Source organism: Micropterus salmoides, unplaced genomic scaffold (genome assembly GCF_014851395.1).
Source record: "Micropterus salmoides isolate LMB-PRFRI ecotype aquatic unplaced genomic scaffold, ASM1485139v1 Ms_hic_scaffold_1, whole genome shotgun sequence".
Taxonomy (NCBI): Eukaryota; Metazoa; Chordata; class Actinopteri; order Centrarchiformes; family Centrarchidae; genus Micropterus; species Micropterus salmoides.
Window position 1 is genome coordinate 41,661,345 of NW_024040040.1, and position 16,382 is coordinate 41,677,726.

At 40.7% G+C, this 16,382-nt stretch overlaps 1 protein-coding gene across 1 annotated transcript in view; it reads left to right on the forward strand.

Annotated features, from left to right (window-relative positions):
- The first annotated feature begins 6,341 nt into the window (after window positions 1-6,341).
- Window positions 6,342-16,382, forward strand: part of vipr1b (vasoactive intestinal peptide receptor 1b) — a 50,835-nt gene continuing 40,794 nt past the window's right edge. The window contains exons 1-2 of the mRNA XM_038728520.1: window positions 6,342-6,519; window positions 13,663-13,753. Coding sequence (XP_038584448.1) covers window positions 6,466-6,519; window positions 13,663-13,753 — 145 coding nt within the window. The 5' untranslated portion in view covers window positions 6,342-6,465. The remainder of the gene's footprint in view (window positions 6,520-13,662; window positions 13,754-16,382) is intronic.

A 16,382-nucleotide genomic window follows, 5' to 3' on the forward strand; every position in this document is an offset into this window, starting at 1 on the left:
TCACAGACAACAAAGGGAAGTTTCTAATATAAAATATATTTGTGTTGACCCAAAAACACAGGTGTGCAAACTCATTTCCAATTTCCTCCTGCTCTATTCACTTTTTCCAGGTTCAGTTGGCAAATTTGAATCATAAAATGTGACACACACACACAACACACTAATGCTCTCACCTTCACCTTGGGTTTGTATTTTTTTTAAATTGGAGGCAGAAAAGAGATGTTGCTTGGCACCTTCATAAACAACAGCCACAGTGGTGGGAGGATTACTGGAAAGGCATTGTGAGGACATAATAACAGAGGTTATAATAATGACAGTAATATTGCAACCTCAGTTTTACTCACTGCCACTTGTCCTGCTCCATTGTTTAGGGCATACAGATGACTGAAATGTGGATCCACGTGGAGAGCAAAACCCTAAACACATTCATTAATATTTTATATCACATTTGGTTCATAATATCATGCCTACAAAACCACTGTCACACATTAACATGGCTGAGTCGCTCAGATAATAACTGCCAGACAGAGATGCAATGAGAATAACAAGAAGGAATTTTAATATTTGATAAGAAGGTTACTGATAATCATAAAAATGGAAAAAGATAGAACCAAGATTAGCATGCAAATGATTTACATAAATCCCACTCATTCCACTTTCTACAGAGTACTCGTTAAAAAAGTGGTTCTATATTTAAAGCCCCCCTCCAGTGTATTTTGACATTTCTATAATATTTCATATTTTTTGAGTCATTTCCTTACAATGTTGATTACCCACAGAGTTCGCCAATTTTTTTTTGACAAATAGCTTAATTTTGTGCTCAAAAATGCATAAGTTGCTTAGTTGTTAAAACGGGGTCAAGTCAAACGTTATTCTCCAAGCTTGCCCAGGCGCGCTGTCATGCCTCGTTAAAAAACTGTCACGCCGTCACGCCTCGTTAAGTCAGAGTATCAAACTGATAAATATTGTTGTGAGCTAGCTAACCAATTTATCATATAATTTACTTAGAACTTACAGTAGGTGTGTATCTCTGTGTCTGATTGTTGGTTTGTCTTTGTGGTTTAGTTAACGTTAGCTAAGTTAACTAAGTTGTAGTTAGCTAGCATAGTTATTGCAGAAAGTTGGCTAGGAGGGGGGCTTTAACCCGAAGAATTCCTACTGTATGTAGTACATACATAGCACCCCAAAATGGTTAAATATAAAACTGTATTGCAACATTTGGGCTCCTTTATAAACATCATAATGTTATTTTAGATTACAGAAAAAGTTTCCATTGGATTAAATAATAATAATTAATATAATGATCAAACAATGATAAAAATAGATTAATTAAAGAGGTCATATTATGCTCATTTTCAGGTTCAAAATCTTATTTAGGGGTTGTACCAGAACAGGTTTACATGGTTTCATTTTTAAAAAACACCATATTTTTGTCATACTGCACTTTGCTGCAGCTCCTCTTTTCACCCTGTGTTGAAAGATTCGTTTTAGCTATGGAGTGATACATCTTGCCTCTACATGATCTTTGTTGGGAGTTGCACAAGTGCAGTTCCTAGTTAAGGACTACTAGCCAATTAGAAGCAGAAAAGGGCGGGTCAGTGAGAAGTCGGTGCACATGGCTTTGGATCAGCTGTATATGTTCCCCTTACCAGCTTAGCGACATGGACTGGAGCAAGAGTTTCAGAGTGGTGAGTTATTAATCTGTAACAAATGTATCTTTCATCCATAAAGTTTTAACTGAGCTCTGTCTCTATATCACAGGAACAACTTGTTTGGAAGGGAGAGGAGAGGCAGCAGGCTGACATCTTGTCAGTGTGTGCGGCAGCAGCTGAGTGTTTTTCCACCGGTGTTTTTGAGGGCTTGTCGGACTAGCCGCTTGTCAAGCATTATGGCGCGTGTTTTGCTGTGACGTCACACGGATGAAAGGGAAACGGCTGGACTATAAACGAGCTGTTTTCAGGCAGTTCAGAGCAGAGTTTTCTGTGGGAGATGGGAACTCCCTTTGGGCTGGACTTTGGGCTTTTTCACTTTGCAAACCTATTACATGCACAAAAAAGATATATAACTCAATAAAGGAGAATAAGTCAAAAAGCATAATACGACCTCTTTAAGTAATACAGATCATTTTAAACACTAAAAGAGCAACATAATATTGGTTTACAGCAATGACACAGATAAATGCACAAAGATGCAGGCAAATACATTTCTGATAAATATATAAACCTTTTAATCACATACGCTCAAAAAATAAAAAACATAATTGATGGTATAGGGCTGATGGACATCTTAAGACAGCTGTAACAGCTTTGGCAGGTTTTAAATGTTCTTTTACTGTGATAATGTAAGTACAGCACGTCATCTACCAACTTATTAACATCATCAACAACATTTTTTGCCATGACTCTGCGGTGTATTATGTGACTGACAAACCAATGAAATGAGTCTATGTTCTGCGTTTACTTGTGCTTTTGTTGTGTTGTGCTGGCAGGAAATATTTTTCATCAACATTAATGGGTTGGGCTCATGCAGAGAAATGCCTCGCAGGGTGAACCCTGAACCCGTCACAGAGACTGAAAATGACGCTATGTGAGGTCCTGTGAGGTCCAGTGAGCTGTGAGCAGAGATCGATCAGCTGTGAGACTGACAGCATGAAGCGTGACTGTGGCTGGAGAAGATGGAGGAAGACGGACGTCTGATATTGCAGCCACTAATCCAGGATAGATGATGAGTGTATTTGTGTGACTGTGGGTTTGTAGTACAGGGGAGAGAGGCGTTGTAGAAGTGTTGTAAGGGCCTATAAATCATTTTGTATCCCTCCCTCTGTCCCCTGTGTCACCACCTTTCTCTACTTTTCTTCCAGTCAAAGTCACATAGGCCTAAATTCAAATTCACAGTTGAACAAAGAGGTGTACATTCAAATGTTGTTGATGATATGGACATCTTATTCCTGATTACACCTTTCTCATCTTTATGCATTAGCTATTACAAGATGATGCACCAGTGCAATTTGGGTAATGAACTTTTTATCATGCAAAGCAAGCAGCTGTTTAGTGGATTCCTCTTTATAGTTCTTCTTACCCTTGCATCACAAATCCTGCAGCTTTATTCCTTCCACCTCTCTGCCTCTGATTGTTATTGTTGTCCATATCTCGAGCATCATACCTCTAAACTGTTGTTTTTAAGAAAGATTTTTTTGGGGAAAATGTAGTTTGATTTCCATGATTATTTTATTTTTGGACAGCGTGTCTTAAAGCATTGTAAGGTTTATGCAGTGATTGTGAACGCTCACAATAGCAGTGATGCTCATCGTGTGGAAACTCTGTTATTATTTCATGTGGCAGAAGACAGTACTGTAGCTGTCACTGAAGGCACTGAGTATATTTCAGGGAATTTGGGGGCCTCATAAAAATATGAGAGGAGTTTAAGTGGGCACGCTGTGGAGTTTTTGGCCACTAGTAGCACTATTGAGCAATGCTTTTATGAGTAGGTCTCAATTTAGTTTGTAGGTGCGTTTCCACCCATCCATCTATCCATCCATCCATCCATAGTCAGCCGCTTATCCTGCGTACAGAGTTGCGGGGGGCTGGAGCCAATCCCAGCTGACAAAAGGTGAAAGGCAGGGTACACCCTGGACAGCTCGCCAGTCCATCGCAGGGCCACACATAGACAGACAACCACTCACACTCACATCCACACCTAAGGACAATTTGGGAGACACCAATTAAGCTAGCCTGCATGTCTTTGGAGGGTGGGAGGAAGCCGGAGCACCTGGAGAGAACCCACACAGACGGGGAGAACATGCAAACTCCCACAACCTTCTTGCTGTGAGGCATAAGCGCTAACCACTGCACCACCCGCGTTTCCACCCACTTGTTTTAATTTTCAATTTGCGCATAAAAAACTGTAGTGGAATCTCAGAAAATTAAATTTTAAAAAACCCTGTCGTATCAATAAAAGCAAAAGGCAACAAAGTAATTAGAAAAAGTGTTTACTATGGTATTAAAGGGGCATTATGTAGTTTCCAGCGGCCACTAGTGGTGAAGTTCTAAGATTGCAACCAGGTGTGTGCTCGTAGACGTGCTCGCTTGAACTTATGAGCTAGCATAATCTGAAACACTACCACTTTCATACAGAAATACCACACTAAACACAGGAACACCAGCATGCTGGCTGTGGCTTTTCTCCAGCCATGTTCAGGCTCTGTTACTTCAAAGTTCCTGTCTCAGAAGCAGCTGCGCCGTACCTTTCATTCAGCGCAGCCAGCGTATATCAGCTCAATACTCCCGAAAAAAGGCAGAGTGACAGCGGCTATAGACAGACAGGGAGAACAGACAGAGCTGGAAACTCAGGTAAACTCCCACTGCAACATTACAGTAATAGTTTCATCAACTATAGGTTGAACTAATCCATGCTCGTTACATGATAAGGTTACATTTACTGCATTTAGCCGACGTGCTACATCGTTAGCAACGTTAACCATCTTTACTATCTGTGAATCTCTCACTGGGAGGCTCAGCAATGTCAGCACAGCTATATGTATTGGATGATAAAGCAACGGTTAGTTAGCTGGAACGGATATTATAATGACATTATGTCACACTTTATAACAGTTAGACCGCAGTAAGTAACTTTACTGTTACTAGTGATAGGATGGCTCTTCCTCTGTGTTGTTATGACCGTTTTGTTGCAGTGTTTTATATTATGTTGATCACGTTAGTGGTCAGAAGTGGAGAAGCTGTGTACTTGAGTATTGGCAAAACCACAATAAACATAAACTGAACGTTACAAAGAAAACAGCGGCAGGTCTGCGCTACTGTAGCGTTAGCTGGCTGCATCACTATAGACTAACGTTAGTAAACAAATCGCTCCACATTTGCTTTTTGCCGTTAACTTACATCCTTTCTTGCAGGCTAAATCAACAGAGGTCCACAGGATAGTAACATGGGAACATAACTTTGCACCGGATAACATTAGCAACTGCTAGACTGTTAGACGGCGAGCTAATGTGACTTTCTCTGTTTCCCCAGCTTTACTAATGCTCGCATTGTTCTTACTCGACATCATCTGAACCTGTTTGGTCTGATGGGCTTCAGCACATAAACAAATGTAAATGCTCCGTACTTGTATAGCGCCTTTCTAGTCTTTTCGACCACTCAAAGCGCTTTTACACTACATCACTGCATTCACCAGTCATACACTGAGCCTAAGTGCTCAAACGGAAACTAACATTCACACACACATTCATACACTGGCGGAACAGCCGCCAGGGGCAATTCGGGGTTCAGTATCTTGCCCAAGGACACTTCGACACGCAACCAGGGGGAGCCAGGGATCGAACCACCGACCTTCCGATTAACGGCACAGCCGCCCCACCTTAATTGTTGTTTTGTATCCTTACGTGGAGCTTGTGTTTTGCTGTGAGTCGGTTGTTTTATGGTGTTAGTGGACTGCATGTCGTTAGCTGCCGTGTTGTCGCTGTAGTCTGAGAGAGGCTTGGGAGCGCACACAGGGCTGAATCCGACCCGGAGACCTCACATTAAAAGCAGAATAGTGGCTGATGCAAGCAACGGAGAAAACAGGCGTGTGCTTCATTTCTAAGTGAGTTTTGAGCCCATTGACAAAAAGTCAATAGATATGTGATTTATTAAAATCAAAAACTTACATATAGCCCCTTTAAATCAAGTGAGATTCTGTCACAGACTTCTATACAATCGGACTTCTTTTAGCAAACCAGTGGAGTCGCCCCCTGCTGACCATAAGCAAGAATGCAAGTTTAAGGCTTTGAGTGTAACAGTAATGCACAGAACAGCATAAATTAGCATTTTCTTTTGCTGATTTCTTGAAAATCTGCTTTTCCATTTATATGGATCCCTGGCTTGTATCCTTTTGTGATCATAGGTGCATTTCCATCCACGTGTTTTCATGCACATTTTCAATTTGCGCATGAAAAACACTTCAGTAGAAATGCCAGGGAATAAAAAAAATAGCAAAAATATATTTGTTTACATTCTTTTTCAAACATTTGAACTTTGACTAATTTGTATAAGCTTTGATAATTAGAGCCACCTAATAGTTATCTCACAATTTCGCATTTTTTGAAAACCTGGTTACTGACACCACAAAACAGGAGTCATGGAGTTACACAACAAGTAACATTAGGCAATTTGTGGTCCTCTAACTTACAGCATCCTCCTTAAACCACATTAGTCCACCTCCAACAGCCAGACATTGTTAACACGCTGCCTCCTGGGACACGCGGTGTGGAGCGGGTGGGAGGGGGCAGAGGCAGCTCTCCTGTTGGAGGAGCGCACGGAGAAGCGCAGTCCGATGGGGCGGCAGCAGCGGTGTAGTGTAGCTCTCACGCATCACAAACGCACACAGCCTCGCGTTCCTCACACACACTTTGAGTGATTAACGGAGTTTTGCCAATATCGAGGAGTCCTGAATAAGAAAACTGAAGACACAATGGATGCTTCACAGCTGTTCTTCCTACTGCTGTTCCACGGATATCTGCAAAAAGTAAATAGACCATCCTTTACCTACTTCAGCAATGTTTTACTCTTTAAAATTTGTTTTTATATTGGCTGCATTAAAACCACTTCACTAGCGCGATCTTACAGCCATATTTAGTGAGTTTGGACATCATGATTCAGCTGGCTGTACAGCTGTCTGTGTACTATGATATTATATTAATTCTGAAAGTAGGCTATATATATTTAATATATAGGTAATTATTACATTTTATAAACACACTACTTTAAGTTAATATCTGGTGAAGCACATTTACCATCCACTAAATCTCATACAAGGTATGCCACTATTTTGAATAATTTTCTCCCATAATGACATGTGCAGTAATTCAACTGGACTAAATTCATGATTTTTCAACATACATTCTCTCTGGTGTAAAGATTAGCCTATTGGAGGGAAATCCTTTGAGCATTGTTTCAGTACCATAGTGCTTTGCTACAGGAAAATTTGACATTGTGCACAGGAGGGAGCTAGATGTATAGGCTTTCCTGCATCAATGTTTTTAACTTGGGACATAAATCAACCATCTTTAAGGGACTTTGAGTTTAAGATAATCTGCATGAGCCTGAAACTGAAACCCTCCACCTGGTAGCATACTAAGAAAATCTGTTGGCCGGTTCCCAAGTTGCCTTGGGAGTTGGGTCTTTTCATTAGGCTTGTTAGGACTAACTGTCATCTACAGTTATGTCTCATTTTTCAGATATGTTTTATCTCTATTAAGAAATGCCAGCAGTGCTCTGCTAATGTTCCTCTCACTGCACACAACTCCTAACAGGGATTTACGTGTGCATCTTATCTCTGACAGGTCTCCGTGTATTTAAAGTGATCATGAATGACAATGCTTTTTGGGTACAATTTCAGAAATATGTGGAAGAAGATCAAAAAGGAAACTGATTCCATGTAGCTTAAGATTTTAGTCATTTTAGACACTCAGCATGGCTTTCTTTAATGTCTGTCAGTGAAGCTCTTTCCTGGTAGAATACACAGTGAACACCCAAGTGACTGTGTGAAAATGTCTTCCTCCTCACCACTGACAACTCTCAGATGTCTGGCCCACACCGAGGCAATATAAATGATCAAGCAGATAGCCTACATCATTTGTTGACATAGTTTAGTGGCTCTTATAGGTACCACTGTGGAAAAAGTTTGATAGTTTGCCATTGTGCTCCTGGTGTGCTAAATTGGTGTCCTTCCCACAGTCCCAGACAGCTGCTTTACAATAACATACCCTGACATGTTTCATCAATATATCTAGTAAGGAAATGTGGTGTTGAGGGGCAGCGCAGAAAATCCCTTAAGTGGTTAAAAAGTGCATGCTAGTGGCTGGATGTCAAAGTTATCGGTTTACCACAATGCAGATGGGAGGAGAGGAGATTAAAAAGAAGTATGAAGTCACTATAGCCCACCCTATAGTGACTTCTCCTTCTTTCCAAACATGAAACCACATCATAAAATAAAAATTTAAAACTCATAATCATAGTTAACGTATAAGATAAGAAGATCAATGCCACTCTCATGTCTGTACATAAAATATGAAGCTAGTGCTGCATGATTACCTTACTGATTAGCTTAGCTTCATAGTTTAGGAAAGACTGGAAGAAGGGGGAAACGGCTTAAAGGTAAGCCTATATACTTCTTCACTAAAACATTGTATCTTGTTTGTTTAAATAGAAATATAAAAACATAAAACTTAAGATATGGTCTCAGCTGGTAAACATTTTAATAACATGTAAAGTAGTTGCTACAAAACATTGGTAGCAAAAGAAATCAATTAGGCTACGTAAACAGAAAGTTAACATAGCATCATAAGTTGTAACTTAACATAAAGGTGTTACTTTGTTTTATTTATTTATGAATACATGGAGAAATATGTGTTTCAGAGTTGCATATATTCATGTAGTTTTACTTCGGATATCTAATAACCTAGCTAACGTTATTACGTAATTTAGCAAAACGCTACTGCCATTAGGTTTTGTAATTTGATGTATGTTGTATTCTTTTTTGAAATTTAAATTCATTCTTGGTTTACAACATCAATAAAAATAAATGTATTAGTTGGGTCTGATGTGGTGTCTATATTCCTTGTAAACTCTTTTTCTCTTCACTCTAATCTGGTCATATATCCGAATCAGAAGGGGCGGCTGTGGCTCAGGAGGTAGAGCGGGTTGGCTCAGGAGGGTCGGTGGTTCAATCCCTGGCTCCCCCTGGTTGCATGTCGAAGTGTCCTTGGGCAAGATACTGAACCCCGAATTGCCTCTGGCGGCTGTTCCGCCAGTGTATGAATGTGTGTGAATGTTAGTTTCCGTTTGAGCACTTAGGCTCAGTGTATGAATGTGTATGACTGGTAAATGTAGTGTAAAAGCGCTTTGAGTGGTCGAAAAGACTAGAAAGGCAAATACAGAGCATTTACATAAGGCGCTACTCATAAACAAACATACAGTTGACATAAATAAATCTAGAAATATATAAATATAGAATAAACGATGCAAGTTATATAAGGATAATAAAAGAACAGATAAAAATAATACAACTATTTGCAGAGAAATTATTCCGGGTTTGTGTTGTGCAGATGTATTGCAACGGAAGAGAATATTGTGTACATATAAATTGACAATATAAAAATATGTAACCACAAAGATGAACAATTAACAACAAATATTTGCGATGTGCCAGGTTTGTGCATGATATGAAATGAAATGAAATAATATTTACCTGTGCAGAGACATTTGTATTATTTGAAAGTGGGGAGTGTCGGTGAGGGGGCCTTGTTGATGAGGCTATTAGCAAGCCAATGGTAGTTTTGTCAGTTGGTTCAGTCAGCTTTAAATAACTCAATGTAAATATTTAGAAGCAACTCTCTTGTTAAGAAGTAGTTTGTGTTTTAGTTTAATGTGTAAATCTCCATTTTGTAAAGTACACTTACGTTATAACACAGCTGTAGGTTTCGACTCACAAGGCTGTGCAACTAATGTTTGAAATGTTTCGGTTCCTGGAGAGAAATAAAAAAATAACTCCCTGTTTCTTGGTACACAGATTTTAACATCTCAGTTTGAAGAGGTATAGGCCTACGCATGATGTAGATGTTGCTCTCCAAAGAAATGTAGGATGGGGATAAACACATTACTCTGCATTGTGAACCCACCAACAGACACTTAAGCTTCTCCTTTCATTTTCCTGTCAGCTCATCTCATTTTTTATTTTATCGTTGTGTTGTACTCATGCAAGGCACGGCCGACATCCATTTCAAATGACAGCAATCACTAAAAACTTGACAGAGCAGCCTGACAGCCCTCGTGATGAGCTCTGTGCTAACAAGCTATCAAAGCTGGCAGGTATTTATGTGATATTTTGCTCACGGAGACACTGCGTGTATGTTTGGGTCCCTAAGGTTTTGCAGAGGTCCACTTATCATCTGCATAGTTTGGAATTGACATTTTGATTAATTGCCCAGCTACAGCATCTCTATGGCTGTCAAAAGTGTAGGTATTATAGATTGGGTATCAGCTTCTCTATCTGACAGACACTTTATATTTGTCATCAGCATTTTGAGCACAAGCATAAATCACGAGGACCCTTCCCCTCATCTCTTGTATCTTGTTAGAATAGGTAATGTACCCCAAATTCAGCCACTCCCATAACTCACATACTCTGAACTAGGATGATTATTGTGTTATCATTTCTCTCCCTCTTTGTGTTTTCTGGCTCTATTCACAATATACAGGGTTATACATGAACTAATAAAATACCCCCACACAATTAAGAGAGCTTGATCCCAGCAGCCCACAGTTCAAGACCATGCGCACATTCCAGTGTCCGGTATCATCCCTTCCCAAAAGCCAGAAGAAACAAAAACAATGCAGCACTTACATATAAAATTAAACTGAAAAGTTGTTTGCTTTTTTTTAGTTTAGAAAAAAACCCAGCCTGTAATTTTAAGATTTCTTTATTGAAATGTTCCACTAGAAGCACTTCTTCTTAAAGTAGAAAAAAAAGGGCACAGAAAACATTTTGACTGTCATAGGAAAACCACAGACGACCACTAAAAATATTAACTATGCCTCCTTTCTAGTCAGGTGTCCTTGTAAGCCATGGCAGTGTGACAATGAAGCACCATGCACAATAGCAGAAACCTTAAACTAAAGCAGCTAAATGGAATTGAGCTATTATTCATGTTATTATTTAGACCTGTGCTTTATGTTCTGTGACAAAATCTCTTGAGTAAAGAAGGTCTGTTTTGGTTGTTGTTTTTTAATTTTTGGCCACTAGGGGGGGGCAGCAGTACAATACTGACATTTTATTGCCTTATAAAGTTGATATGGCTAATATGTTAGCAAACAATTGCTTATTTTCACATCCAGTAAACACAGAGAAACATTAGTATTTATTTGGCGTTGTGTTTCTGGCCACTTGACAAATGTCAGTCCAACAGTCACTCTCCTTCTGGCTCTGTTTTGGTCTCCACACTGACTCCTGAGAGAGATATCTCTCTTCAGCCTCTAAATGCTCCGATATGTTCACCAGCTAGTTGTTAACTCTACCGTTTGCAGTGCAGGCACACAGACATCACTCACTGATAGGCCAGGTTGTATAATATAACATTATGCTTTAAGTTGACTGTGACAATAAAGTATAATCTTCCGCTCTGAGGGGCCTTTGGGTTCATATCCTCGCTTAAGTGCTCCATTGCCCGACTATCAGTTTCATGCTAATCAAAAATAAGGTTAAATAAGGGTCTGACCAACATGAGATTTTCTCCTTCGCCCATGTTGCTGTGCAGCGGTTTAATCTCCTGCCTCCCGGCCAGTGCTGCTGCTATTACTTCAGGATATGTTAGATTTTCAGCCGTAATCTGTTGCAGGCAAAAAACTGTGAGCAAAGTTCTGTGTATTGTGATAGTGTCAGTACGACCTCATCCATGGGGGGAGAGACAGAGTGAGTGAGGCAATGACTGAGTGCTCAGAGTAGGCTGTGTGGAGAGCTGATAGTGGAGATATTACATCGTTTGTACTGTATGTACTGCATTTTTTTTTCATTTTTTCCATGACTATTTATTACTTAGAGGTAGCTGTTGCCCTTGATGCAGTGTCGTTGTGATGTAATGTTTACAAGACACAAGCTCATTTGGATGATTAATCAACTTAGCTACAGCAGCACAGTAGTATTTTAGGAAATCTGTCACCTTCACCTTGAGCCAAATCTTTAAAGCCCCTATTTGTAGAATTTAAAGGTTCCCTTCAGACACATTTTAGAAACATGCTCTGCTTGAAATTGTAAACTTGTGTGGTTTTACACAAAAATGTTAACTTTTTTAAATAACATCTAAACAAATCCAGAATGGATGCATATGCAAATATTGTTCATTTCAGAAGTTTAACTACTGGACAAAAGAAATCGTCTTCACTGAGATGTCCATCCTCAATCTGTGTGGAGGTTTTAAGTTTACACAGTGAGTGTCATTTGTATATTGGACCATGATTCTGCAACTTGTTGTGATGTTACAAAATTGTGCTGGTACATACACGTTTAAGGTGAGCACAGAGAAACTTCAGCCAATTAATGTGAAAACAGCCTCCTAGTGTCAAACTCTGCACACACGTCATTCAACACAGTAAAGTTCAAACATCCACGACAAGTACAGTTAATTCGCAAAACACATTTCTTGAATGGAGGGGGACTTTTTGTAATGGTCACACGTGATGGCTTTGGGAAGCAATGACTTTCTGCTTATTTTAAATGTGTTGTCTTGGAGGGAAAAGGCAAACATTATTTTGTTGTGTAGATCACCATTTGTGATTTTAAAGCAGATCATAGACTGCGTCATTTTCTACAAACAACATCTTGTGAAATCAGAATAATTTGAATAATACTGTAGCTACATACATTTAGCCACATTATTTTGTGTTTTGTTTGCTTCATCTTTTACAACAGCTTTTATCAAATTTGACCTGAAAGCATTCAAGCAATTTTTTTTTATCATCTTTTTTATTATCTTTTTTTTTGTATAATCACATTAATTCCCACACACCTCGGGTGATGTGTGACAAAGTTGGATTTGTGTCTGAAGCTGTCTGACATAAATTCCTGTTTTCAGATATCACATTTTGTGTTAATGTGTTTGTGTGCTGTTAAATATCCCTGCACAATTAGATATCACAGCAGGCATAGTATATAGTGAGCACTTACTCCTTGTTTAAATGAAGCTTACCTCTGATTTTATTCTGCCTCATTACATTGAGTCATTACACTACTATGCATATGACGCCGTGACAAACATTAAGAATAAAGGGGTTGCTGTTGCTCTGAGAGGTGTCCTTTTCTTTACAAGCTGTCTCATCTGAGGTGAGCAGTGTACTGCATACTCCTGTTTACAACAGTGTCAGGTGAGCTGGGAGCTCAGCTCTAGACTTAACAGAGAATTTGAGGATGATTGATCATGTTTGACAGCCCCAGGGTGGTCAGGGCTTTTAAAATGAATATACTAACATCTATAAGGGAACAATTAGAGAATATGGGTATGCAGATTGCAGATACATTATGTGCGCTGTACTGCATCACTCCTCCTGACCTTTACTGCCTTGAGTCTTTGAGCATAATAGCTTTGGGTGCAGGGTGAAGTCTTCCCTGGGGGATTCATGAATGCACTCCACCTCGTGCTGACTTCTTCTCTCTCTCTTCATCTCCACTGACCTTCTCAAGCTCCTCGCTGCTCGACTTACACATTTTCACTGACCCACCGGCTCTTCGCCGGCGGCTGTCAGCCCGCATTTTTCAGCCTTTGTTGACACAGATGAACAATCACAGTAGATTACTCAGTGGCTCCCTTCTCCACTTCCTAATCCATTTGCATGATAGCATCTGTTTGCCAGGCAAGAGGGAGCTCTGTTTGGATTTCAGACATAGAGAACATTTCTGTGTATTTACTGTATTATTAGCCGGGGGTTCATTGTAATAGGAAAACATTGCATGAAAGGCCACATCTGCAGGAATGTGATGAAGGGAGATGTTAACTAAATGTAACCTGTCCACTGGCCCCAATCTCAGTGAATATGAATTCTTTCAGTGCCTAATTGTGGTGTGATGGAAGCATATTCGATTCTTGATCCCTAAATGTGCTTTCTGCCTTTCCCACAGGTGTTATCGGTGCAAATGTGTGATGTGGCGAACGAGATCGAGCTGGAGAGAGAGCGCTGTGAGAATAGCACCTTTGGGAACGTCACTTCAGGTCATTCACGAAAACATATTTTCCTCTCTCTGTTTAGGGAGTGCAGGCGGCTATTTAGAGGAAATGAGAAACAGTGTGAGTAAATAAATAAGGCAATACAGTGTGGGGGTCCATAGATATAGCACTATTATACCAGGCAGAAATACAGACCACAGTCCTTCCAGAGACATAGTTGAATAATTCTGACCTTAACTCAGATAACTCTTTCAATCACGTCTCAGTTCAAGGTAAATAAACCATATTGAACTCAGCGTTGTAGCAGCCTGGAAAGAGTGATCCATACATTTGAAAATCAACCAAAGTGGGGTGGGAGGGTTTCAGGCCTGTTAATTTTCCCCACCAGATTACGTTAAGTCTAACCCCCAGTCAGCCGCTCTGTAGCTGCAGGTACATTTCCAAACAAGGAAACAGTGTTTAACCCCAGTTTTAACATTTATTCTATTATTTATTATGTGAATGATAAATGCAGGCCCTACACACGTTTGATATCAGACGTTTTCACCTTTTGTACCTACTAAGACCTTATCTTATTACTTTATGCTTGATTGACATCTTTCAACTATCTTAGTTTTCTTGCACCTTATGTAAATCTCTCCAAAAGCTCTACTCAACCTCAGCCTGAACAGTGGTTAAAGAGACCTGTGTGAGTGTGCAGGGCCATTAAAGATTTACATTTATTCATTTAGCTGACGCTTTTGTTCAAAGCGACTTACAACTGCTAATTATGTTAGCAATTAGCAACTAAGTGTCTTGCTCAGGGACACATTGGTAGATGTTTCACAGTGGGGGATTGAACCCCGGTCTGTCACTCCAAATCCACTGCCCCATCACCACCCTGACAAGGGTGGGATTTGTTCACCAAGGACATGACATTATAAGGAAAAGGCATAACAATCACCATGAATGAAGTTTTGATGGGATTTTTACACAACGCTGCCCTGAAGTCATTAAAAACAATATACAAAATATATTGTTGTCTGACACAATAGAGAGAGAGAACACCCTGTGTCTTCGGGAGTAAGTAAATATATAATGTATATATAGAGTCTGACCTCTACACTAAATGAACAAGCCACAGTAATACAGTCAACAGTGTTAGATAGAATATTGAGCTGGGTTAAAAACGTCCATACCCATCACTATGTGCATCAAACAGGACTAAATTTTCTATTTAAGTTTCTAATCACTGAAGTATCTGGTTTGTCCTCCTTCCCATTACTTTAAGAACACAGTGAAACATTTATTTATATTAAATGTGTCCGTGCTATCTCCATTTGGGCCTCATTCATTGCACATAATGTACATGCAGCATTGTGCATTAAGTGAATAAACATGAACTGCGTGCATGGAAACGAAGGTTACGATATGGTAACCCTAGTTCTATCTCACACAGGCTCCGCCCTCTACTGGACTCTATGGGTCCTACCTCCTCCAATCACACGCACGCATTTGCCCACTAAAATTTTTATTGTGCACATAGCCGACCAATATACCTGAGTGACGTGTAAATAGCACTCTCCTTACTGCTTCAGCATCCAATTGCCTCTTCAGCAGGCGGTGTAGGAGTGGCAGGGCTCATCGGTAGAGGGCTCCGCCTGTGCTTATAGAACTAGGGTTACCATATCTTAACCTTCGTTCTATCTCACACGTACTCCGCCCTCTACTGGACTCTGTGTGTACAGTGGGGGGAGCCTGATGATTGTCCGCCCTTGCCGCGACAAGCCAAAGTCTACCACACCAACCCGGTCGGCCACAGGCCAGCCCTGAGAAGTTCACTGGAACGATAGGGTCTTGGCCTGAACATTAACACCTGGACTGCCCTGACTTCTCACTGGAACGTCTGGCACCGCCAGTATATGTTCCCCCTCTACATCCGGTAGTCACCGGATCCTTACTTCACAGATCCCAGGTCGCACTTTGCGAGCAGGATCCCGAGAAGGAGTCTGACATATCCAAGAGATAAAAACGCCCAAAAGTGCACAGTAAGGACACACACCCCACTTTGAGTGGAATGTGCGCACACCGCTGAGGGTGGGTCTGTTCCAGCCCCTGTACAGGCTTGGGAGATTCACTCCCCAAGCCAGTCGGCCAGGCTCTTCTTGGACAGTATATGGGCACTATCAATGAAACAGACGAACAGCTGACCAGTGCATCAAGTGGGGGCTGTGTGCGCTCTACAAAGGACGTTAGAGCACACACTGGACACAACAGATGCAATCTCACCTCCCCTAAATGGTTTAGCGTGGGTAGAAGGCATCCAGATTTATTATCCTGGACCTGAACATACTCCTTATGGTCTCCTTAGAACAAAGGAGGGATTTGTCTCAATCCGGCTGCACTGTGGTCACCACGGAGCAGCAAACAGCTGGGGTGAACCGACAGGGCACACAGCTCCCTCACCTTCTTAGCAGAGGTGAGAGCTAGCAGCAAGGCTGTTTGAGAGATAGCATTTTCAATGAGGGCTGCTCCAGGGGCTCATAAGGTGCTGACCTTAAAGCCTCCAGCACAAGCAGCAAGTCCTATTGAGGCGCAGAAAGACACGATACCGGTTGCTGTCTTCTCACGCCCTGCAGAAAATGCATCACGAGGGGGTGGGGGAAGACTGTTCCGTCACCAAACCCCTCGTGAC